General features: G+C 34.2%; 1 protein-coding gene and 1 long non-coding RNA gene across 9 annotated transcripts; both read right to left on the bottom strand.

Moving 5' to 3' along the window:
• Nucleotides 1–771: 771 nt before the first annotated feature.
• LOC127812976 (uncharacterized) lies at nt 772–21,665 on the bottom strand. 6 transcript variants are annotated; one of them, XR_008026031.1, is made up of 4 exons: nt 5,804–5,863; nt 5,231–5,717; nt 3,517–3,652; nt 772–3,370 (listed from the first exon to the last, which is right to left on the bottom strand). It is a non-coding gene; the product is annotated as an uncharacterized LOC127812976 (long non-coding RNA). The 6 variants fall into 6 exon arrangements; XR_008026032.1 differs by having other exon boundaries at nt 773–1,287; nt 1,418–3,652; XR_008026029.1 differs by lacking the exon at nt 5,804–5,863 and adding an exon at nt 21,651–21,665 and having other exon boundaries at nt 773–3,652.
• On the bottom strand, nt 8,488–20,641 carry LOC127812974 (alkylated DNA repair protein ALKBH8 homolog). Of its 3 annotated transcripts, none has more exons than XM_052353598.1 (8): nt 20,157–20,637; nt 15,070–15,376; nt 12,518–12,619; nt 12,296–12,382; nt 11,184–11,309; nt 10,622–10,912; nt 9,035–9,100; nt 8,488–8,897 (listed from the first exon to the last, which is right to left on the bottom strand). In XM_052353598.1, exons 2-8 carry the CDS (start codon nt 15,364–15,366, stop codon nt 8,841–8,843), a joined length of 1,026 nt encoding a protein of 341 aa, XP_052209558.1. In that variant the 5' UTR covers nt 15,367–15,376; nt 20,157–20,637; the 3' UTR covers nt 8,488–8,840. The 3 variants fall into 3 exon arrangements, with proteins under 3 accessions (XP_052209558.1, XP_052209559.1, XP_052209560.1); XM_052353599.1 differs by lacking the exon at nt 20,157–20,637 and adding an exon at nt 16,919–16,981; XM_052353600.1 differs by lacking the exon at nt 11,184–11,309 and having other exon boundaries at nt 20,157–20,641.
• Nucleotides 21,666–26,743: the final 5,078 nt, after the last annotated feature.

The following is a 26,743-nucleotide window of genomic DNA, read 5'->3' as shown; positions in this document are numbered from 1 at the left end:
TAATATGACACGATGAGAATATATCAAATTATCTTTGAGATCTTCTCCTAGAGATTTGTAACAGATAATTTCAAAAAACTCGAATGCCTTTTTGCCTAACAATCTCAATATTTATAAATATGGAGTAATATCTTTAACCGAGGTACACAAAAAGAACTTTTACACAAGTTACATAAATACTTTTTTATTTTTCGATTAAAATTGACTTAAGCTTTGAAAAGCTTGTGTGGGAGACACCCGACACCCCATTTTCTATTTTATAGATTTCCTAGAAACTAAAGGTTGAAGATAAATACTATCTCATAAGTATAAATTTATTATTATATTTTGAAAACAATAATTTTAAATGTATTCATTCAAAATATAACTTAGCTTCAACGATACATAAACTAGATCTTTGGAGTTAAGATTATATCATCTAAATTGAAAACATAAACTACATTTAAAATTATGTAAAATTACTAAATGCCCTTTCTAGCAAGCTAACCATGCATGCCCTCCTTGCTTTTGTTATTATTGTCTTACTAGTCACATAGCATATTTGGATATATCGTATTAAATGTTGAACCATTTAATAAAAGTTTAAAAGCATTGTCGTGCATGATATATAAGCATAATGTGACTCAACATATATAGTCACAGAATTCCAACGACTAATATTAATTGATCCTTAGTTAGGATCCAATTGTGACAATCATCTTATTGATCGTCACCTTGGGTTTAATGCAAATTATCTTTTAGACTGACTTTCCATTCCCATCATGGTCAAATAATAACACATAATGCAATTAAACCAATAGTCACATGCATAATACAAATAATGTATATTTTGATACATCATAATCAATAATAATTACCATTGTTAACAATGCACATAAAATAAACTAAGTTTTAGGAAGAATCAGTCACTCAAATCTTTAACCGGTGGCCAAAACTTAGTTTTTTAATTTGAGTGCCGGCATCAGATAATGTGTCCAGAATGCTTCTCAAACCTCAAATTTTCCCCACACATGCCCTTGCTTCAAAATAGTTTTTAATTTATTATATATTTTTTAGAATTTTTCTCTATTTTTTTCTTTTATTTTCTTCCCAATACGTGAGGATCACACACTCAACTCACAAACAAGGCCACGTGCTTGCTTCTTTCTAAAGGGTGGTTCCACATGCCCATGTTGCCTTTCCCGATCATCTTCTTCAACAAGTTCTTCATCGCCAACAATTGTGTTGCAATCATTCTCTTCTTCAAATCTATTGAGAACATAGTTTCCCTTATTGTGACCTAACATTCTAACATAACTCAGATCGGTAACAAACATAATTCCCATTATAGAATTTATTGTGGTACATGATATAAATGAGTTTGTACCTCCTGAATTTATTAATGCATGCATAAGTATGTCCTGAACAAGAAGTGTACCTGCAATCACCATTGAATCTATCGTAGTGTCAGTCTTTGTCAAATTAAACACTCGTCCTATGGCCACCGATGTCTTTCTCTCTATTGACTTTATAGGTCCAACTCTTCCATGTTATGGGCATTGAGTGAAAATGTGCCCCGGCTTGTTGCGGGTGAAACACATTACCAGTTTCCTCTAGGCACCAACGACTAATGGAGTTGGCTCAGTAGCAAGTTGCTCCTTTTGCTTCGGGCAATCTTTGACAAAAGTGCCTAACCTCTCCACAGTAATGGCATCCCTTCGCCGACTTTGCCACCTTACATAAAACATTACGTCCATGTGGTTTGTGGCAATATGAGCAAAGTTTTTCTTTTTTCTTGAATTTGCCCATCCCCGAAAGGGTAAATTAAAATCTCCACTGGGATTTTACTCTGTTCACCACCAGACATCTCCCACTCACAAGTAATCTCTCCATAGTTCATCAATTTCTTTTCAATGTTTACCACATTGGCAATCGCTTCTCAAAAGGTACTGGCTTCCACACATAACTCATCCCCTTATGAATCTCGAGGCGTAATCCCTAAATAAAACGTTTCATCTTGTTTGCCTCTCGATCAACATATATGTTAGGATATACTTTAATAATTTCACAAACTCATCCTTGTATTGTTACGTTGTCAAGTGAGAAAGTTACCACAATTCCATAAATTCCTACTTCTTGGTAAAGCTGCCAATCATAGGGATAATACTTATCATTTAAAGCCCCCTTAAACTAACTCTAACCAATTGGGGGTGGTTGTTTTCCAAACCCCGTTTGCTAAGCATTTTGCTCCCTCAAAGTCTTGGCCATTGTCCTTCATCAAAGTTCGGCCTATTCAGTCAACACAAAAGTAAAACACCTCATCCACTAATCCTCTAGGCAATCCATGTAATCTAATAACTGATGGATATCATTTAACTAAAATTCAACTACACTTAGATCAATCTTAAGTTGTCCTTTAAATGTCAGAGGTCGTAGGTCCATGAAAGCCTTACAGCTAGTTGGCTACTTCAGTATACGCCATTCGTACGTGAATTGTCTCATCATTCGCCTGGCGACTTTACACGTACTTGGGAGTGCCTAGATGTTTCTGCTGCATGCCCCTAATCAAGATCAATATTCTCAACACTAGGGACAAGTGATGTTCGAGTATTCCATTGGGTATGTGGTGCCATCTGCACACCATTTGTTTTTTATAGGCGAATGACGAGACAATTCATGTATGACAGGCGAATACTGAAGCGGCTAACTAGATTAAGGCTTTCATGGACCTACGACCATCGACATTCAAAGAATAGCTTGAGGCTGATCCAAGTGTAACCTAATTCTAGTTGGACGATATCCATTAATTTTTGGAGTACATGGATTGTTTAGATCGGGATCAGTGGGTAAGGTGTGCTACTTTTGTGTTAACTGAATAGCCCAGACTTTGGTGGAGGTCAACAGTTGAGACTTTGAAGGAGAAAAATGATTAGCTAGCGGGGCTTGGAGAACAACCACCCCCTATTGGCTGGAGTTAGTTTAAGGGGGCTTTTATGAGAAGTATTATCCCTATGATTGACAGCTCTGCAAGAAATAAAGATTCATGGAATTGTGACAACTTTCTCACTTGGCAATGTTGCAATACGAGGATGAGTTCAAGACATTAAAGTATATCTCAACATATATGTTGATCCAAGCGAACAAGATAGAGCGTTTTATTCAGAGATTACACCTTCAAGTTCATAGGGGGATGAGTTATGTAGAAACCAATACCTTTTGGGAAGCAATTGCCAAGGTAGTAAACATTGAAAAAAAAAATGACGATTTACGAGGAGATTACTCATGAGTGGGAGATGTTTGGTGGTGAACGGAGTGAGAACCCAACAAGGTGGGGATTTCAATTTACCTGCCCGGGGATGAGCAAATTAAAGAAAGAACAAAAACCTTGCCTCTATTACCACAAACCACATGAAAAAAATTTTATGCACAGCCTCGTGAAACATGTGACTCAATCGAGATTCAAGTGCTCTTTGTTGCCTATTGTCTTTTGGGACTTGAGTTCTCAACAAGTGAAGGGTAGTGAAACTTGTATCTCACCTAGGGCGTCCAAACCTTTAGGGGCATAATCGTCCTTCAGTTCAGTCAATGACCACGATTGTAATAGAGGGTTACATTGGCACTCCAGATGTGGGACCGAGGCCGCCACACAAGCTTCCCCTGTTATTATAGAGATCTGCAACAAGGATAGAAACAAAGTATCTCATGTATTATCTAATTCTTTTGTTTTTATAATCATATATGTACTTAACAAAATACATACATACATATATATATATATTTATGCACCAGATTTGCTTGGCAGATCAAAGGCTTCTTTCTTCACAGAGAGAGAGAGAGAGAGAGAGAGTAGGCTACTTTTAGTGTTACGTAGTGAGAATGTGCGTGTGTAATTGAAAATAAAGCACAATTCAACACACGTCCTTCTCTTTTTGCTAATCATTACAAGGAATGGGAGGGGTAGCTAAACCCATATAAACAAAAGCCCACAAAGAGACATAGATTCCACAACATCGGGCCACAAACAATACAAGGCCGAGCAGTATTAGAGGCGAAGAACCATAGGGCTTAAGGAGGGCAATCAAGATAGGAAAACCATCCATGGGCAAGAATAACCCCCGAGGGTCCTAGCCCAGGAGAGGGCAAGGAAGTGACCCTAGAGGGAGGGCTTTAGGGTATTGAGGATGTTTGCGAATGGGTGAAAGGGAGATTGGGGAGAGGGACTTAATCGATTAAGGGTTAGAAAGGAAAGGACAGACGGAAGATCAAAATGAAAGGAAGATTGGAATGCTGGTGATGCAACATGATCTAGGGTTTCAACAACCTATTCAGAGCGACACACCGCAAGAGATAACTTTCTCCCTCTCGAAAGGGGAGCATTGATCTTTTCGAATCTATACTATATATATTAGTTAACTACTATTAGTCAATACATACCTTTTTTTTAACCAATTAAAGAGGAAGGTGGGATGACCAGTGTTGCAACCCCTTATAGGCATGACCATGAAGGTCCTTACTAGAGAACGTTTGGTTTGAGCTACAATTACTGTTGGGAAGGCAAGCCCGTGACCTAGCCCCATCATATTGCACAAGGTCAGGCTCTGCACCCATCTCATTTTGGCATCATGGGGTCTAGGTCATCTCGCAAATAGTTGGATGGGTTTAAGGTCTAAACCCCAGACCAAAGAACATAAAAGAACTCCCAAACCGTTGGGCTATTGCCATGATGGGATCAACACGTATCCTTTATAATTACTAATAGCTATAAAATGTTTTATCAATACTCCATATATTAAAAATATCATAATTTGGATTGATGTATAAAAAAAAGATCTAAGTACCTAGGGCTAGAAGGATAGAACTACACTTCTCAGAGGCACGATTTGACACAGCATATTTTAAGTAAAACAAAAGTGATAATTTACTAAGAGAACTTTCATATGTAAATCAATTAAATGAAATGCATACACCGCTATAAAAGCATACACTTCTCCCAATCTTTTTTTTTTTTTTTTGAACACTAGTATTAATTAAGTATGAAAAAAGTGATAATTTACGAGAAGAGAACTTTCATACATTAATGCATATGACAATTAATTCAAAAAACATAGACAGCTACAATAACATACACTAGTAAGTTTATTGGGTGTCATTTACAACGTTACCTCAAATAGCTTAATTTGCAAATATCAGATCAAGGAAATGTAGGTATATGAAAACCATATACATTATTTTAAGCAGTCAAATGAATTACCTTGTTTCTGCACTATTCTGAAGAGTGATTGCATCGATCAAGGGGGCGATTTTGAAGTGAATGACTATCAATGCTTGCTTTCTGGGAAACAAATTTCTGAATTGGATTTCTCCAACACTGACTTCACCTGAAGATAAGACTAGCCTTGTTGAGTTTAGACTCTCTTCAGTGACTGCTTCAGCGATCGAGAGGGTTTTTGATTAGTTTGGACTCACCGATCTGACCGCTTAGGTCTAGAGATCGGTAGGGGGGATTTTGATAAATTCAGACTCCCCGATCTGACTGCTTCGATATTGGCCTACAGATCCATCGAGAGCGTTTCGACTCCCAGATCGATACTGCTCCAATCAGCTGCTAGAACTTCCAATCGATCTACCAGCAAATTAAGGTATGGATTCTGGACAATAAAATCGAAACACAGAGGGTGATCGTGCGCGTATATATGAAATGAAAGAACTCTTGAAAATGTCATCGGAAAAGGTGAGCCCTATATGTATATAGAAATCAAATTAAACAGGCAAACAATCAAAAGAAAACTGAAGATTGAACGAATTAGATCACAGCACAACTTACCTTATTCAATCCAGATCAGCGGTCCCTCTTCTTGAGAGAGAGAGAGAGAGAGAGAGAGAGGAGTTCCCTGGGCATGATATAACCGTGAATAGAGGAAGGGCAACGTCAGTTTCATACAGATGGACAACATGCAGCGATACACGTGTCTTATATTTAGATATTGATGGACAATGCGTAACAATTACACGTGTTATATTATTCAACTTTTAAAAATTAATTTTAGATATATTATTAACACATCATTTGAATGAAATACAAATGGTAAAAATTTTGGAAAATAATTTTTATTTTTTCCTCTTAAAACTTTTTGTCTTATATAATTTCATACAAACAAAATTTTGATAAAACAAATTCTATATTGTTGTTTTGTGTCAAGAAATTTTATACAATTTAAACTTTTCAAAAAATAAATTTAAAAAAAATTACACCGACACTCTCACAGCCTCATGTCACTAATTTTCTCTTTTAACTTTTGGATATCACCCTTTTTTTTAATAATTAATTCAACAAACCTCTTTTTTTTTAATGACTCAGGTGTTCGGACTTCGCCTGCCTAACATTGAAAGAGACTAGTTTTCCCCCTAATTCGACCTCCAAATAAATCAAATGCGGTCGCAAATTTATACACTCTCAAGACAAACATGCGGTCAGTCTTCACTAAATGAGACATTTTTACCTTTACCAAAAGTTAATCCCCTATCACTCTAAAAAAAACTCAAAAAGTTTACCATTTATGTGGGGATATTTTTGCTCATATTTTATTAGATCACTACTGTTTGTATTAGGATTTATAATTCAAAATATATTTTTATATATTTGTTATGTGCATTTTATTTGCATTTGTCATATATGTAATTTTGGGTTTTCATTTAGCTAACATTTAAATGTGTATATAATATGTTCTAAAGTTGTTGTTAAGTGGGCTAAATTATTATATGGGCCACATGTTTTATTCTTGATTGGGCCGTATGTTTCTTGATGTGGGCTGGAAGCCCATGTCTCTTGGCTCATGTGTTTATCTCTTACTGACCCGATTTTGCCTGCTGCTATATAAGGGTTTGTGTTGCTCTAATGTCATAAGATTGCCTTCTCCTCATTTCGCACTTCTGAAACCCTAATCCGTGATGGAGACACACATCATGAATCCTTTTTGTTCTTGGTAAGAATCGACTACAGGTATTGGTAAATCTAGGTGAAAATCGCCTAAAGGCATGTGAGATTTGTTAATAAGAAACTTGTTTTGTTTTTATTACTCGTTCTAAGAACGAGTTATATTTCTGTAATATATTGCTTTTGTTTGATTCCAATAACTTTAATTCTTGTGGGATTCGGTTGTAATATTGTGTTGTAATCATCTATTCATATAGTAGATTGACTAGAGACGGAGTCTCTGCAATGAGTATGATCTTTTGATCCGAACATGTAAAAATTTTATGTTCTTGTATTCTTTACTTTTCTTGATTTATGCTCAATTTTATGGTTTGGCCAAGAATCAGATTGCGTGAAAAAATAACAGTTTATTTTGGTGATTTCTATGTACGTTTTGGTGATTCTAAAAAAATGTCATGACTTCTAAAAAAATGTCATGTCTTTGCCATGCCTATTTATTAATTTGAATGACATGCAAATTTAATTTTTTTTTTCTTGGCTAATCATCCTCATGCAAAAATTGAAACTTTAAAAACTAATTTTTAATTGGCTTTTTTATATAACTAAAAAAATAATTTTTATTTTAATTCACATATTGTCTAAAAACTCGGATCTATTGCAGTTGTAATTCATTCTTTTTCTATTATCAAAATTGCAAAAAGAAAGAAAATACAAAGAGAAAACTAAAATGATCAAATATGAAGCAACACAACTAATGGAGTCCTATTCAGTCTCTGAATTAAGAACATGGTTGGTTATTAACACAAAAATAATAACTAAAAGGGTAAATTGATTATATATGTTTTGAATTTTGATTATTTGATTTAGATAGTTTTTAAATTTTAAAATTGGCTCAATCAATACTTCAATTTTTTTTTTCAAATTAGTCACAATGCCCCTACATTACTAATAGTATTAAATAAATTATCTATACAACCTTATATTTCAAGTTTTTAGCTGCAATACACTCTAAACTTTTATTTTTCATTAAATTAGTCTTAGTCTTTTCAAAAAATTAAAAAAAAATCATGGATTGATTTAGCCAAAAATAAAAATTTGAAGGGTGTTTAGGTTAAAAACTCAAAGTTCAAGAAGTATAAATTAATTTACTTAATTTTGTTAACAAGAGAACAAGGGTTATAGTTAATTTAGAAAAAAATAAAATTAATTGAATAAAATTTTGAAATTTAAGAGATGTCTGAGCTAAATAATCAAAATTTAAGAAGTGTACGAGTTAAAATATGAAAAAGTTGGTTCTAGTGCATGAGACATGCAAACAGTCCTGATAGACAAGATTCATTCTACCAAATAATGCATGGTGAAAATATTAGTGTGTGGAGCTTAATTATGGCAAAATTTTATATGCAGTCTTATAATAAGGACAATTTTGAGTTTTTCATGTGTATTTTCATTGTCCTAATTTTGCTTATATTAAGATCGCTATTAAAAAATGCTAGGATGTATTCTTGTAATCTCCAATTTAGTTATAGTGAAAAACTTACAACGGCAACAATGAATGTAACTCACGTTAAAAGTGAACCACTAAAAAATTTGTATGTTCTTCGTGCTTTGATTAATTTTATTCTGCTATTTAAGATTAGCACTTTAATTTATGAGAAAGCATAAGGAAGTTCTTCTCATGTAAACACTACAGAGGCATTATCCACCCACATTCAGTGTTTGCTCTTACATCTGAAGAAATGAAAATCAGTCCCCTAACAAAGCAGATGGCAGTTTGCAGTCAAGATCAAGATCATATTTTCTTTTCCAGGTCTTCATCGGCTTGTTGCTCGGTTTCCATCTCACCATGGGAATCCGATTTCTCATTCGACACAGTTTTGCATTTCCAGACCAGAGTTCATCTCAGAGCGAGCATACTACCTAACTTCTAACTCTGAGAATCACAGTATTGAGGAAATTCACATTTGCATGGCCCTTCTCTTACCTAAAAAGATCAACTTAATCAACATCCGCGTTTTTCATGTCTAACCAGCAAGCATGCAGAAGAGAAAATGCAGAGAAAAACAGTCGATTTTTTAACTTTAAACTGCATAATTTCATAAAGAGTGTATAATCACAGACCTTCCGCAGCGTGAAGGACACCCTCCTTGATCCCCTCTTGATCACATTATCCTTCACCAGGTCAACCTACAAAACCAGCATTTCACAAATTAAGGATGTGAATCAAATAAGAGCCAGAACCCGTGAATCTTCAAAACTGACCCTATTTTAAGTGTCCAAGTGTCTCCATGAGGATGTGGCTACTCATAGGGCTAAGAACTGTATCTTATGAGAAAGATTACGTGCAAAAGCTTTTTATAATTCTGGCCACCGGGAACTATAGGCTAAAAGTGCAGGTTGTTGAAGTTGCAAAATTAAGGAGCAAATTTTTTTATTTTGATTAGTAAAAACGTAGAAATCTAAGTATAATATGCAACTGTGGAGCATACACCAAACAGGCCAAATAAATCGAGATGCCCCTTACAGATGAACCAAGAAACCAAGATTTATCTCCTCTGCTCACCTCTTCCAGTGTCGGCAAACAACTCAAAGTATAGTTCAAAAACTGTAACACTGGCTGAAAGGGAAATTCTTCAATCTATTGGAAGGAACAGTAAGGTCCCCGTGAATTGAATCAAGAGTAACCACACTTCTCTCGTTTTCAGGTTCTATTTCCCAATTTTGCAGGAATTGAACACATCAGTTTGGTTCTGGGTTGGTCGATTGGGACACAACCAACCAGAGAATCAAACAATATAAACAGGACTAGAAGTATTATTCCAGTCCCAACTCTTTCATCCAACTATCCTACCACTGCCTAAACAATAATGAAGTTCCTGCCCCAGTGGCTTAAAATGTTTATCTCCTTATGACACTTCAGGACTGATCGTAATGGCCAGGAAAAAAATGTGCAAGTCTCTCAGGTACCTACCATTGACAAAGTTCTCAGTTATACAGATTCTTTAGGTTTTCCCTTTACAGATAAAGTAGGTATGGCTGCAAACCAAACAACCTTGCCATCATAAGCAAAATTACAAACACCCCAATACATATTTATCCAAAAATAATAATACTACCTCAAATAAGAATAAAATAAATGCCTTAAAGCATTCCCTAACAGATAAGGAAAGACCAAATGCATAATGAACAAATAAAACACTGCACAGCATTATTAGCAAAGAAAGAAAAGAAAAACACAGCACAAACACGGAGAGAAAACTACTCAATAATCCCAGTTTTCCTAACCTAAACAATTTAAACACACACTCTTTTGTTTACTTTATATTGATCATGCAACGGCTCCTGAAAGAATTAAGACTGTATCAAGAATGAGGACCTGGCAGTTCGCATAAATGGCTACTCGAGCAGCAGAGGTGTTTAAATATTGACAACAGGATGAATAACAGAAAAATAGCCTTCTCAGATAATCAAGAATGCACCCCAGTTCATGAGATTCCACCAATACAGGGTTTTTGAAAAAGCTAAAGCATACACAACCTTACCCCAAATGAGGAGGGTGTTTACACATTTCAAGTTCATGACAACCAGGTCACAGTGAGCAGCCTATCTATGTGCCAAGTCCTGGCTCTCCCCAAATAATGAAATAGACTTGAATGACAATGAAAGTCCAGCTCTCAGAATTTACAGCTATGGATAATAAAATTATACCTTGTGGTGCGGAATGTAATGATGCCAAGCATATCGTGCCTCCCCAGAAAACAATAGCATTGAACGAGGGGGCAGATAAATAGCCCTCCTCACAAAATTTGAGCCACAATCAGAATTTTCTTCCTTGCTGTCTGCATCCAAATCAGGTTTTTGAAGCCAAGCACCATCTGTATACCTCCTAAACTCCATGATGCAAGGTCCTGCTAAGGAAAGGCTGAAAATTAATCCATCAAATGCTGAATGGGTGTCAATATGTGGGGACAAGCCCACTCCAGAGGGGTATTCATTAACCTGAAAGAAAGACCATGAAAGTTATAAATGCTGATAATCATAAATGAAGCTAGAAGCCTAGAATCATAAATGAATTGGGAGCTTGAACTTTTTTTGTCATGGAAAAGCAAATTCTATCCTATCAGAATAAAAAAGAATAAGCAGGTATTATGTCATGGAAAAAGAAAATTTCCCCCATTCATAATAGATTAGACGAATTATAAGCAGGACAATGGTACAACTACAAAGAAATAGGACAATTTTTGAAGAACTGAAAAACATCATAGCATACCGTAAGTTGGTCTAGTACTATATTTGCAGCATCATCAAAATCTGAAATCTTCATGATTCTTTCAAGTATGTGAGATACAAAAGATGGCAATTCACCCATGTGTTGGCTTGTATTAACATTCCTTGTCTGTTAGAAAGGGGAGCAAACAGAAGTAAACAACTCTTACCAGTCCTTAACCCCATCCTTTTTCAGAATGCCATAGAGCAGGATACTAGACCAATAACTAGACCCTCTTCGGGATACATCTCAATAGATCAGTACAAGAACACAGGAAACACCATCATGCCTATAAACAGTCATGAAAAGCTTTCAGGAACAACATATAAACCCTGGTGTCAACACTGACAGTACAGAATGCAGCAACATAAAACATGGAACAGGAGTGAATAGTTCTATGCTAATGATAAGGAAAAACTGCAGAAGGAAAAGATTATATAAGGGTTAGATTGGTGAGAGTGAGGCCATGATGAATAGAAACAGGTTAGACTCTGTTTTATTTAAAGAGGTGATAGGGTCTCTGAATAGCAAGGTATTTGGAAGGAACTTCGAGCCAAGCCCATAAAAGCTCATGCTTGTTTGTTAAGAACTTCATTGGGCTTGAGCTTGAGTGGGCTCAAATACGAGGCTCGAGCTAAGGCTCGAATTCAACTCATTTATATTAAACAAGCTTCAAACAAGTTTTAAACGTGTTTCATGCAAGCTTTTTCATAAGTTCTAAATTTAAAAGTCATTATAAGCTTGATTTCAGGCTTGTTTACGAGAACATCTAAAATTAGTGTATTCTAATATCTTTTTAAATCTTGAATAATATAAATAACATAGCAACAAAAATTCTCAATTATAAAAAACACACATTATTTCAAAATATACTTCATATAAGCCTATAAGTGAGCTTACAAACAAGCTTGTTCACGAGCCTAAACAAGCCGAGCACCTTAAAGCTCAAGCCCAGGACATTTACTACACGAGCTTAAAAATCAAGCTCAAGTTTAAAACCTAAACCCTAAATTCTAAACTAAAATCAACAAGCTTGAATGAGCCCTTATTGAGCCATGCTTCGAGCCATTCACAAGCAGCTCTGTTCACTCTCAACCCTATATATCATTACTTACTTCATATATGAACTCATATCCATAATGCTGAACCCTTCTTTTTGCAAGAGTTTTCCAAGGCATGTCATCAACTGATGCAAGCAATTCCTGAAAAATTCAATCAATACTTAAAATACATTAGTAAACCCAAAAAGCATCTCACATTTTGTGTCTAACTGAAAAGTGAAGATGATGAAATAATGCAATAACTGACATCACAAGAAAACTAAAAAGATTACCTACCTCCTCTTCTGCAGAAGTGATGAACTCAGGCCACAAATAAAGGCCAGGAATATTCAAATCTTTAGCTGCCAAAGATACTGGAATTGAGTCATTCGTGAGTACCTAACAAGAAGGTGTAATTATTTAAGACAACAAACAAATAAGCCATCAAAAAAGAGTATGTATCAAATGTTACGAGCCCTAAAATGGTCAGGTACTTTTCTACTCCAGAATAAGCCCGATTTGTTCTCATGGATCATTTACAAAATGTCTCCATAAATTTATATTGGCACCACAGGTTAAAAACATCAAATAAGTGCATTGGCCAAGATTTTACTCACTTCAAAGAGGAACGAAGAAAATTTATGAGCTCCAGAACAAGGTTGTTAAAATCGGGATTTTAAGTGGGATCGAAAAAGTGTCCATAAAATCGGATAGTAAAATCGAATCGTAAAATTGTAAGATTTTAGAGATAATTAAAAATACCCTTTAAAAGATGATACTTCCAAAATATAGCTCAAAAACTAGCAGGTTGATATAGGCAATTTAGAGGCAAAATATAGGTAATTTATAGGTAAAATATAGCTTGAAATTCTTTAGAGGATTCTTTCAACGTCTTCCATTAGATTTATGTTGCATTTTTTTCTAGATTTAACATTAATTAGATGAAGTAAAATCCCGATTTGGGGTTTGGTGGTCCATTAATTAATTATTTGTTTGTCTTGATTTACTTATGCAATCAATGTTAAATCAAGTAAAAATTATAATTTAAATCAAGTAAATTGGAACTTATGCAATTAATGTTAGATGCTATGTGACATTGGAACTTATGCAATCCATGTTAAATCAAGTTCCAATTTAGAGGCAAAATATAACAATTCATTGCATAAGTTCCAATGTCAGATGCTATGTGACATTGAGACGTTGGAAGTATCCTCTAAATTGCAACTTAAATCAATGAAGGTCTTTGAATCGTAAAATCGTTTGGGGATCTTTGAAGCGTAAAATCGTAAAATCGTATATGTAAAATCGAGATTTTATAGGATTTTATCCCAAATTGGATTTTACATGAGATTTGAATCGTTTAGGAGTCTTCGAATCGTAAAACCGTAAAATCATACGCGTAAAATCGAGATTTTAACAAAAATGCTCCAGAAACTAAAGATCTGCCACAAACATACAAGCTTACTTCAAGATGAGACCACCGTAGACACGAGATGCTCTATAAATTGTATATCAGCCTAAACTCTATATTCTATATATATGTGGCCAAAATGAAGCAGTAAAGCAAATTAAAGTTAAGATGGACAAAGACCCAAAAATTGCATCTATCAATGTAATTTAGACATGAACATTCATGAGAAACTTTTATATATGTGTCACGCACTCATCCAATGTGTCATACTAATTTTTTATTTTTACTAAGAAGCAGATATATAGATGAGATCATGAGACACAATTCAAAAACGGAAAAAATCAAAGTCTGGCATTCATACAAATTAGAATAAAAAATACAAGTTCCAAAAACAAATAAAATATTAGCTATAAAAAAAAAATGCAGGCTTGTAGCTATTAGTCCATCCCCCTTTCATTTATATAAATATATATTCATTTCTGATATATTCTTGTCATAAATTTTCTAGAAATTGTCACGTTAGCATGTCCATAACTAGTCATATCAACATTATGCATCCATATTACCATCTCTTAGTTATATTTATAGCTTAAAGAATGTGGTGCCACTCATCCCTGCCCCCCCCGCCCCCCCCTCTTTCTTAGGAACCTCTTTTTCTTCATTCTTTCACACTACTGTGTCTTTCTTTGATAATTAGAATTTTGTTAGCTGGGGCAAGCCCCCTTTGGAGCTTTTCAATGAATTGTTTTCATACAAGGAAAATTCTATTAATTTTTAGAAATTTGTATCACATTTGCATGAGTAGCATGAAACTAGAGACGTTATATAGTATACATACCTTATATTCTTCTTCCATTGTCTTTTTTACATCTTGTCCACTCTATGACTATATTATTGATAAGCGTCCATCAGATGCTTTAAACTTGACCACGAATATACAAGGCCAAATCTTATCTTCTTTATTAACTTTTGAAGAAAGGTTGGACATTTCAGGGATGGCTATTTTCACATGAATGAAGCAATGTTCTGAAGCATCATCAGTATTTCTAAAGAATCAGCCCAGAGTCTTGAAAAATGAAGCTCACTTTAAAACATTGCAGAAACCTAAATAAAACAAGCATGAGAAGTTTTAGAAATTCCCAGCATCAGACACACAAGTAAAGCAGAAACACCTCCTCAAGGAATAAAATAAAATAATAGTTTTGCGCTACTTAGGCAAGGTAAATCTTTAGTTAAATGAAAATAAAATCCATTCAAGGTAAGGCCCAGGCCAAATTTCTCAGTGTTAATTACTTCAAATGTCCATACTTAACATAAAAGTCAAGCCAAAATTAAATATAAATCTATGCTCATATTGTTATTCAAATCAAGATTAATAAAGTGCACATAAAGTTAAAGAACAAAATCTAAAGAGTTAGAGAAAGAACAAGTCCAGTACCTGTTTAGGAGGCTGAACTATTGAATACTGTATGTGCAAGAAACGGCCTGCCAGATCAGGGCAGGGACGCTTGTTTAAAGCCTTTAAGGCTGCTTGAGCAGAACTCTCTTCAACATAAGAAACAATAACACGAGTGCCACTTTCATCAGCTGCATACACTCCAATCACTTCTCCAAAGGTGCTGAACACTGTTGCAATAGTGTTAAAAGAAAGTCCAACAGCTGGTCCACAGTTGGCCACATAGAGATTAGGACTTGATTTTCCATCTATGGGGCGTCCAAATCGTGGCAAACCCATATATCCAGAGCTGCATTAAGATATCAATTATGGAAACAGAATGATAATCAAAGTTATAACAAGAGACAGAGCCATTAATTTGGTTGAGGGATGACAAGCCAATTTTCTTTCTTTCTTTTTTTTTCTTTTGTTGGATATCAAACCAATTTTCTTAGTTATGCTAAAGCCATGCACTCCCACATTATTGTTGTGCTCAGCACCATAATTCTCAATTTTCCCTTCATTGATGAAACTTTCAGATCACAATCATATCCAATAATAACTCACATAACTATTCCAAATCATTGCATATAACTAGCGTTAAATCTTGTTCTTTTCTGTTTACTGTGTCATTTATGGCTCTTGGTCATAGTTGTTAAATTGAGATTCGAATCGGGAACCGAAATCCTTATTTTATGAATCGTGAATCAAGAATCGAATTGAATCGTAAGATTCGGTACACATTCTCAATTTCAACTATAAATAATATATATCCATATAAAATAAATAATGTGCCCACCATGATCAATTCTTTTAAATATAAATAGATAAATAAACTTCTAAATATATTTGCTAAGTTTAAAATTATACCAAAAGGCAAAAGTATATTCATGTTGCCTTTAAATTCAAATTGCACCAAATCAAACCATTTTCAAAATAACAAGTTAGAAAAAAAAAAACCTACAACTATAAGGTTACTAATAAACTTCATTCTCCATAATCTTCACTAGTTATCAATCATCTTCATCATTTCCATCATCTTCTTTGTTTTCAAAGATAGCCAAATCAAACGAATATTTGATTAAAGCGCACATGCAGACGAAGTCACACGAATTGGACGAATCGTGCTATTCATGCGATTCACGGTCGATTCGTTCGATTCATAGTTGATTCTAAGGGATTTTCGATTTACCCTATAAATTCGACTCGATTTCTATATGAATTAAGTCGAATCGTACGATTCGAATCGTGAATCGTACGATTCTAAGGATTTTAGATTCACCATATAGATTCAACTCGATTTCTATATGAATCGAGTCGAATCGTACGATTCGAATCGTGAATCGTAAGATTCTAACAACAGTGCTCTTGGTACTTGAAATGCAACACCCTTATTGTGTTTACTTAACCGTACACTTGCTAACTAATTAAATAGGCTATATGCATCCTTTTTTCTCCATTCCACTATATTCAGGGCCACAATTTCAGTTCAACAATAATTTATAGTGTTTCCAAACAAATCTTGGCATCCCTGTGCCCATATTGCATAGTTTGCAGGAAAAAGAAAGGGCGTGGATCCAAAAAGAACAGAATGAAGCCACTCAACTCAACTCTCATTATGGCGCATCCAATCTCGTCTTTGAAACTATTTGAGAAAGTAAACCAAACTCAACAATCATGTTCGTTGGGGCCAAAACATGCCTCAAACAATTACATACAGACACATTCAACCATCATTCTGATCACTCTGCGTGTACCTATATATAACTTTATACAGACATTCATACAAAAACATATGCCTGGCAAATAAAAACATGGGTTCTCTCCATATTGGTAACGAGTTATTGCTTACCTGCGTAATCTGTTATCGACTTGAAACCCTAACGCGAGAGCGAACAAGCGAGCGAGAGAGAGATAGAGATTGAAGTGGGCCTGGACCTACTCGGCTAAGGAATACGGTGAGCCGTCGTTAAATCAGGCTTGGCATACCTAGTCGTCTTTAGTTGTATGAATCAAATTTTGTAGCCCATACTTAGGATCCCAATTTGTACATGTTACAGTGTGGCTTTGGATGAGAAAATTCTTTTATAAAATCAAATTTAAAAAAAATGTTTTTTTAAAAATATATTTAATTTAAAAAAATTAAATAGAGCAACTTATGACATAAAAGGTTTTTAACTCCCATTATTAATTAATTTATACGACACCAAATTAACTAAAAGTTTATTTATGCAATAAATTTTAAAATCTCAAAGACTTGTTCAGCTGTAGAAAATATTATTTATTTTTTAATTTAAGAAATTGAATCTCCTTTTAAAAAATACGAAACTTAGTATTATAATTTTTCAACTTTGTAATGTAAATTATAAAATATTTTTTTAATATTTTAAATATTTTAAAAATGAATATTATGATTTGTTTTTAAACATAAAATATTAAGATATTTTTAATTATAGAACTAGAGTTGAAAAATAATTTTTTTTTTTAAACTGAAGAGGGCCTAAAAATTTCCTTATTCTATTTTTTATGCTAAAATATTTTCCACATTAAAAAATTTTATTTACAAAAAAATCTCTTTTTTTTTTTTTTTACATATTTTTCTAGCATTTTTTGTTTCTGTTTCCATGCAATATAAGAAGTTTTAAACTAAAAATTAAAGATTAGTGATTGATTGGAGGCCAAATTGAAATATAATTTTATTATATAATTAATAAATAAACTTTAGTTACCTTCATACTTGAAGTATGAAAAATGGCATATTGCGAGATCAATCGAACAATAATAATTACTATTGCCATCACATAATAAAAACTGGCAATTACGGGCATCTTGTTTTGCATACATCATGCAACATAGCCATCAAAATTAATCACCCTGTCACCAGGAGCAACGTACCAAACCAGTCTTGCAATTTAGTAAGCATATGGTAACATCATTTACAGAAAGCAATGCGGAACCCATACTCTTCTCATCAGGGGGAGTTTAGCAGAGATACGCCGTTGCAAGCCTCCCGGCACCAACCCCGACTCCGGCTAGGCGTTGCAGTCACCAGGCTGGCCTTCGGTTTAGCGCATGGAAGCTCGAAACCAGGAGCAATGGTTTCGTTGCCATATTGTCGATCTACCTTGTTCATCTGGTCGATGAGGGAGTGCCTTGCGCGTTGAGCATGCACTGGAGAGTCAGAGTTCCCGATGAGATCCATTCCAGGAAAGCAAGATTTGGGCACGGGAGAATTGGGATTGCTCAGGATGTCTTCTTGCAAAATATTTCCCATCCTGGACAGTATTTTGAATGCCAAGTTTCAAAGAACTCGCAAATATGCTTCTAGAATTGAATGTCCAACATCCTACATGCCCATTGAGAATTGGGATGACCAGTGTTGCAACCCCTTATAGGCATGACCATGAAGGTCCTTACTAGAGAACGTTTGGTTTGAGCTACAATTACTGTTGAGAAGGCAAGCCCGTGACCTAGCCCCATCATACTGCACAAGGTCAGGCTTTGCACCCATCTCATTTTGGCATCATGGGGTCTAGGTCATCTTGCAAATGGTTGGATGGGTTTAAGGTCTAAACCCCGGACCAAAGAACATAAAAGAACTCCCAAACCGTTGGCCTATTGCCATGATGGGATCAACACGTATCCTTTATAATTACTATTAGCTATAAAATGTTTTATCAATACTCCATATATTAAAAATATCATAATTTGGATTGATGTATAAAAAAAAGATCTAAGTACCTAGGGCTAGAAGGCTAGAACTACACTTCTCAGCTATGAAGCACGAAAACGGCTCGGAGGCGCCGTTTCGGCGTTTCTGAACCGTTTCCCGTTTCGAAAACGCGAAGACGGCCCAAAACGGCCTTCGAAACATTTCTGTAAATTGCGAAACGTTCTGGGGGCCGTTTCGCAATTTACACAAAATGTGGGAAACGCATTTCACACTTGAAACGCGTTTCCAGCGACCACGGTCGCTCACCTGTAGGAGGAAGACAATGGTCACCGAGAGGCGAGGCGGCTGTGGTTGGCGGCGAGGCCAGATATGGAGTGTGCAGTGACGGTCGAGGCGAGAAATGGTGTACGGTGGTGGGCGGCGACGAGGGTGAGAGGCGAGCGACGACGGCAGAAACGCTTCTACTATGAGAGAGGCGAGATCGAACGCGATGGTGAGGGCAAGAGACTCGTCAATGACGAGAGAGGCGAATGATGGTGGCAGAGACGCTTCGACTGTGAGAAAGGCGAGACGAAGACGAGGGTGAAGGCAAGAGACTCGTCGATGGCGACTGAGAGAAGCAGCAGCGATGGCAGAGATCAACTATGAGAGAGGCGAGATCGACGGCGAGGGCGAGGACGAGGGCAACAGACACGTCGACGGCAAGAGAGGCGGCGAGTCGACGACAGGGGCAGACGGAAGAAGCGGCGTGGGTCTAGAGTTTGCAAAATCGAAACGACCATTGACAGCAAGTTGCAGGTAATACTCTAGGGTAATACTGTAAATTACATTATTTATAGTATTTCTAGGTTTGCAAAATTATAACTTAATATTATTTATAGTATATAAATTATATATTAATTTCACATACACCCCTATATTTTTTAAAATTACAGTTTACCCCATGTTTCCGTTTCCTAACTTTTTTGAAAAATACCGTTTCCGCGTTTCCATTTCCGCGTTTCCTAGTTTCCCGTTTCCGTGCAACATAGCTTCTCAGAGGCACGATTTGACACAGCATTTTTTAAGTAAAACAAAAGTGATAATTTACTAAGAGAACTTTCATATGTAAATCAATTAAATGAAATGCATACACCGCTATAAAAGCATACACTTCTCCCAATCTTTTTTTTTTTTTTGAACACTAGTATTAATTAAGTATGAAAAAAGTGATAATTTACGAGAAGAGAACTTTCATACATTAATGCATATGACAATTAATTCAAAAAACATAGACAGCTACAATAACATACACTAGTAAGTTTATTGGGTGTCATTTACAACGTTACCTCAAATAGCTTAATTTGCAAATATCAGATCAAGGAAATGTAGGTATATGAAAACCATATACATTATTTTAAGCAGTCAAATGAATTACCTTGTTTCTGCACTATTCTGAAGAGTGATTGCATCGATCAAGGGGGCGATTTTGAAGTGAATGACTATCAATGCTTGCTTTCTGGGAAACAAATTTCTGAATTGGATTTCTCCAACACTGACTTCACCTGAAGATAAGACTAGCCTTGTTGAGTTTAGACTCTCTTCCGTGACTGCTTCAGCGATCGAGAGGGTTTTCGATTAGTTTGGACTCACCGATCTGACCGCTTAGGTCTAGAGATCGGTAGAGGGGATTTTGATAAATTCAGACTCCCCGATCTGACTGCTTCGATATTGGCCTACAGATCCATCGAGAGCGTTTCGACTCCCAGATCGATACTGCTCCAATCAGCTGCTAGAACTTCCAATCGATCTACCAGCAAATTAAGGTATGGATTCTGGACAATAAAATCGAAACACAGAGGGTGACCGTGCGCGTATATATGAAAGCAGGGCCGGCCCTGGGCATAGTAGCAGCCTAGGGCCCATGCCCATTTTCAGCCAGGAAGGGGCATGCCTATTTTAATTTTTAGATTTTAAATTAATTAATAAAATAAAATTAATTAAAAATAATAAATTTAAAAATAAAAGAGACGTTAGGGCCATGCCTATTTTAAACCATTGTAAATTTTTAATTAATCTCAATCTCTCATCTTTCTTTTATCAATAATTAATCTCATGAGTATCAATATAATTTTTAATTAATCTCAATTTCTCACATTCATTTATTAATAATCAATTCCATTCTTATACGTCTGGTAGTAGCACACATCCCTTTATAACTATTCCATGCATTTTTAATTAATCTCAATCTCCACCTTATATGATTGTATCACAACTATTTCCATGCATCTGGCAGTGGTCACGACTTCATCGTCTTCCTCAGTTCCACTTCTTCTCAATTTTTTATCCATCCATTATCACTGCATCTGCCATCAATTTGCACAGGTGTAAGTCCTCAATCCAATTGATTTTATAATTATGCATTCTCTTTTGTGATTCTATTTTTGTCCTCATCATCCCGTTGTGTGATTTATCAGTTATATCTTTTGATTTTTTTTTATTAGTCCTTAAATTACTAATTAATTTTGTATTTATATTTCAATATTTATGATCTCTCTCTTATTAGTGAATCTACACTAATTGGATTGACAATTATGTCTATTGAAAAATATATGTTAGAACAAATTAATTATAATAATTTAATTATTAATTTTTCATCTAAAATTACTAAAAAAAAAATTTAAAGTGAAATATTATGAATTTTATATAATAATTTTTTATTTATATTAATTTTATTTTTAAATATAATTGTAAAGGCCCCATAAAAAATTTAACTTAGGCCCTATAATTTCAGAGCCGGCTCTGTATGAAAGAACTCCTGAAAATGTTATCGAAAAAGGTGAGCCCAATATGTATATAGAAATCAAATTAAACAGGCAAACAATCAAAAGAAAACTGAAGATTGAACGAATTAGATCACAGCACAACTTACCTTATTCAATCCAGACCAGCGGTCCCTCTTCTTGAGAGAGAGAGAGAAAGGGAAGTTCCATGGGCATGATATAACCGTGAATAGAGGAAGGGCAACGTCAGTTTCATACAGATGGACAACATGCAGCGATACACGTGTCTTATATTTAGATATTGGTGGACAATGCGTAACAATTACACGTGTTATATTATTCAACTTTTAAAAATTAATTTTAGATATATTATTAACACATCATTTGAATGAAATGCAAATGGTAAAAATTTTGGAAAATAATTTTTATTTTTTCCTCTTAAAACTTTTGTCTTATATAATTTCATACAAACAAAATTTTGATAAAACAAATTCTATATTGTTGTTTTGTGTCAAGAAATTTTATACAATTTAAACTTTTCAAAAAATAAATTTAAAAAAAATTACACCGACACTCTCACAGCCTCATGTCACTAATTTTCTCTTTTAACTTTTGGATATCACCTTTTATTTTTAATAATTAATTTAACAAACCTCTTTTTTTTTAATGACTCAGGTGTTCGGACTTCGCCTACCTAGTATTGAAAGAGACTAATTTTTCCCTTAATTCGACCTCCAAATAAATCGAATGCGGTCGCAACTTTATATACTCTCAAGACAAACATGCGGTCAGTCTTCACTAAATGAGACATTTTTACCTTTACCAAAAGCTAATCCCCTATCACTCTCAAAAAAACTCAAAAGGTTTACCATTTACGTGGGTATATTTTTGCTCATATTTTATTAGATCACTACTGTTTGTGTTAGGATTTATGATTCAAAATATATTTTTATATATTTGTTATGTGCATTTTATTTGCATTTGTCATATATGTAATTTTGGGTTTTCATTTAGCTAACATTTAAATGTGTATATAATATGTTCTAAAGTTGTTGTTAAGTGGGCTAAATTATTATATGGGCCACATGTTTTATTCTTGATTGGGCAGTATGTTTCTTGATGTGGACTGAAAGTCCATGTCTCTTGACTCATGCGTTTATTTCTTGCTGGCCCGATTTTGCCTGCTGCTATATAAGGATTTGTGTTGCTCTAATGTCATCAGATTGCCTTCTCCTCATTTCGCACTACTGAAACCCTAATCCGTGACGGAGACACACATCATGAATCCCTTGTGTTCTTGGCAAGAATCGATTACAGGAATTGGTAAATCTAGGTGAAAATCGCCTAAAGGCGTGTGAGATTTGTTAATAAGAAACTTGTTTTGTTTTTATTACTCGTTCTAAGAATGAGTTGTATTTCTGTAATACATTGCTTCTGTTTGATTCCAATAGCTTTGATTCTTGTGGGATTCGATTATAATATTGTGTTGTAATCATCTATTCATATAGTAGATTGACTAGAGGCGGAGTCTCTGGAGTGAGTAGGATCTTTTGATCCGAACATATAAAAATTTTATGTTCTTGTATTCTTTATTTTACTCGATTTATGCTCAATTTTGTGATTTGGCCAAGAATCAGATTACGGGAAAAACCAACAGTTGATTTTGGTGATTTCTATGTACGTTTTGGTGACTTCTAAAAAAATGTCATGTCTTTGTCATTTCCAGAGGAAAACTTGACCGATATTTGAAGGGTATTTATGAACTTTGTCAAACTTCATCTTAATTTTAGATGGTAAGGTTAAATGTTTCCCCTTAATAGTAGTCATGAGGAATGATCCTCTGTTGATGACGAAACAAAGGCGAAGAAAGGCTCTAAGGGCAACCAGCACCGAAAAATGGTCAACATTTTTGGTGGCAGCGACAATTGGGTGGAGGTCTTTGCGCACCATAGGCGATAATAGTAGGGTTAAAGTTAATTTAGGGATCCTTTGCTTTTTTGGGTCGTTTATTAAGCCTCTTGTTTGGGCCATAGTCTTGCTACTTCTCCTTGTAACTGAACGTATATCTGTAACTTATGTTGGTAGGTTTTTCTTCTTTACCACTGTAGGTTGTTTGGTTTTTGTGGTAGATTGATCCTATTATGCTTCTGTGTAGAGCCTTGAACCCAAATTTCAGGTTCAGTGCATGCTCTTATTTGGGATAATCTATTTTGTACTAGCTATTTTGACATTGGCCAATTCTCCTCCAAACCATGGAAAGTATCCATGGCAGAAGCATGCAAACCACCCAGTAACAATGGAAGTCGGGCCCAATTAACTATTAATTGTATTTGGAAATTCTGTCTTGTTGACAAGTTAACTTCATGGGCAATATTTTTTCTCAATATGTAAGAATAGGGTGATACCATCAAAGGTAATGCACCCAATGGGTGTCCGGCTTGGTTTACCAACAAGAGAGAATTTCCTAATATGGCAAACTATGGGGATCATAAATATCAATGTCAAGCTTCCACCGTGAGTGATTTGCAAGCTCTTATTAATTTAATTTTTATTTGAAATTTCTGTGTTTTTTTAATAAAGAGTAAAAATTCAAGTGACTAAATATGAAGTGTATATCAATAATTACAAAAATAATTTATTTCGACTTATATTGTTTAATGAAAAAATATAATATATAGTAGATTAGAATAAAAAGAAAGAAAGAATATAAATGTAATTGTCGTGTCACTAATCACACCATTTATTAATTTGAATCACATGCAAATACTTTTTTCTTCTAATCATCAACATGAAAATATTAAAACTTTAAAAAACTAATTTTTATTTCAATTGTATATGGCCTAAGGAACTCAAGGCTGTTGCAGTTGTGCTTTATTTTCTTTTTCTTGCCGAAATTACAAAAAGAAAGAAAATACAAAGAGGAAAACAAAATGATTAAATATGGAACAACACAATTAATGGAGTTCCCATTCATGTCTCTGAATGGATTAATTCAAGAGCATGGCTACTAATACAAAAATAGTAAGTAAAATATGAATTAGATTAAAACACTCATCTTATTCAATTCAGATTAGCAGTTGCTCTTTTTGAGATAAAGAAGAGTTTCAGTTTCAATTGATCCTTTGTAGATGCAAGATGCAAGATGAATGATCCTTTTTGTTGATGGGTTGGACAAAGGCGATGAGAGGTTTGCTATATCTAATGGTGGACAGTAGGTTTGGAGAAAGGTGGCCCCTCCAGTTGAAGGGGCATTTGACAGAAAAAGCTAGTAAGTATTTTTGGTGGCAATGATGATTGGTATCAAAACTATCCATCATATAATTGTTGGTCAATTCTCCTCCAAACCATAGAAGGGATCTAAGCAGAAGCATGAAAACCACCCAATAATGATTGAAGTTGAGATAAGTAATTGTTAATTATATTTGTAAATTCTCTCTTATTAACAAGCCAAAACTTTGATAGATTAAATTGTTACTCCCTTTTCATGCATAATGTTTTAGCTTAATATGTAAGAATAGAGTAATACTGTCAAAATTAATGAGTGTTCAACTTAGTCTATCAACAAGAGAGAACTTTCTATATAAGAATCGTAAATACTAATCTCAAACTTCCATTGTCACTTGGTAATTTCCAAACTCTCACTAATTTATCTTAGTTTTTCTTGGGATGTCCTCCCTTAGAGAGAACAAAGTTGGCATGTGCAATCATCCAAAATACCAAGAAAAACTTTTATTAGAAACCATCTTCAATCACATCATATACTTTAATTAGGTTGTAAAAGGTATATAGAGTAATCATAAAAATAACTTTTTTTTTACTTATATTGTTTAATAAAAAAATATAATAGTAAATTAATAAAAATAGAATATAATCATAATTGTCATGTCACTAATCACTACACTTTTGATGCTAGAATGCATGCCTTATGGAGCATGTTATCTCATTTTTAAATTATTTTATTCTGTAACTGCAAATGCTAATTACATTCTAAATTCTTAAAAAATGAATTTAATAATTAGTAAAGCCTGAAGAAATTCAAAACTAGTGATCTAAAACGTAGTTATCTGATAAAAAAGTCTACTTGTTATATAAGTATTGTAGTGAAATATATATTTTTAGAGAAATATATAGATCGAGGTAGAATTTCTCTCATGCATATTTATTAATTTGAATGAAATGCAAATTTATTTATTTATTTTTTTTTGACTAATCATCCACATGCAAAAATTGAAACTTTAAAATCTAATTTTTATTTGGCTTTTTTATATAACTAAAAAACTAATTTTTATTTTAATTCACATATTGTCTAGGAACTCAGATCTATTATAGTTGTAATTCATTCTTTTTCTATTGTCAAAATTGCAAAAGAAAGAAAATACAAAGAGAAAACTAAAATGATCAAATATGAAGCAACACAACTAATGGAGTCCTATCCATGTCTCTAATTAAGAACATGGTTGGTTATTAACACAAAAATAATAACTAAAAGGGTAAATTGATTATATATGTTTTGAATTTTGATTATTTGACTTAGATACTTTTTAAATTTTAAAATTGGCTCAATCAATACTTTTGTTTTTCCTTCAAATTAGTCACAATGCCCCTACATTACTAATAGTATTAAATAAATTATGTATACACCCTTATATTTCAAGTTTTTAGCTTAAACACACTCTAAACTTTTATTTTTCATTAAACTAGTCTTAGTCTTTTCAAAAAATTAAAAAAAAAATTCATCAATTGATTTAGCCAAAAATAAAAGTTTGAAGGGTGTTTAGGTTAAAAACTCAAAATTCAAGAAGTATAAATTAATTTACTTAATTTTGTTAATAAGAGAACCAGGGCTATGGTTAATTTAGAAAAAAATAGAATTAATTGAATAAATTTTGAAATTTAAGAGATGTTTGAGTTAAATAATCAAAATTTAAGAGGTGTACGAGTTAAAATATGAAAGAGTTGGTTCTAGTATATGAGCCATGCAAATAGTCCTGATGAGTCCCAATACAACAGCAGATGTAGAATAGAGGACAAGATTCATTCTACCAAACAATGCATGGTGAAACTATTAGTGCGTGGAGCTTAATTATAGCAAAATTTTATATGCAATCTTACAATAAGGGCAATTTTCAGTTTTTCACGTGTATTTTCGTTACCCTAATTTTACTTTTATTAACATTGTTATTAGACAATATTAGGCTGTATTTTTGTAATCTCCAATTTAGTTATAGTGAAAAACTTGTAA

Source organism: Diospyros lotus, chromosome 11 (genome assembly GCF_014633365.1).
Source record: "Diospyros lotus cultivar Yz01 chromosome 11, ASM1463336v1, whole genome shotgun sequence".
In the NCBI taxonomy this organism is placed as follows: Eukaryota; Viridiplantae; Streptophyta; class Magnoliopsida; order Ericales; family Ebenaceae; genus Diospyros; species Diospyros lotus.
Note: the sequence above shows the minus strand (reverse complement) of the source record. Positions and strands in the feature narration are given on the sequence as shown.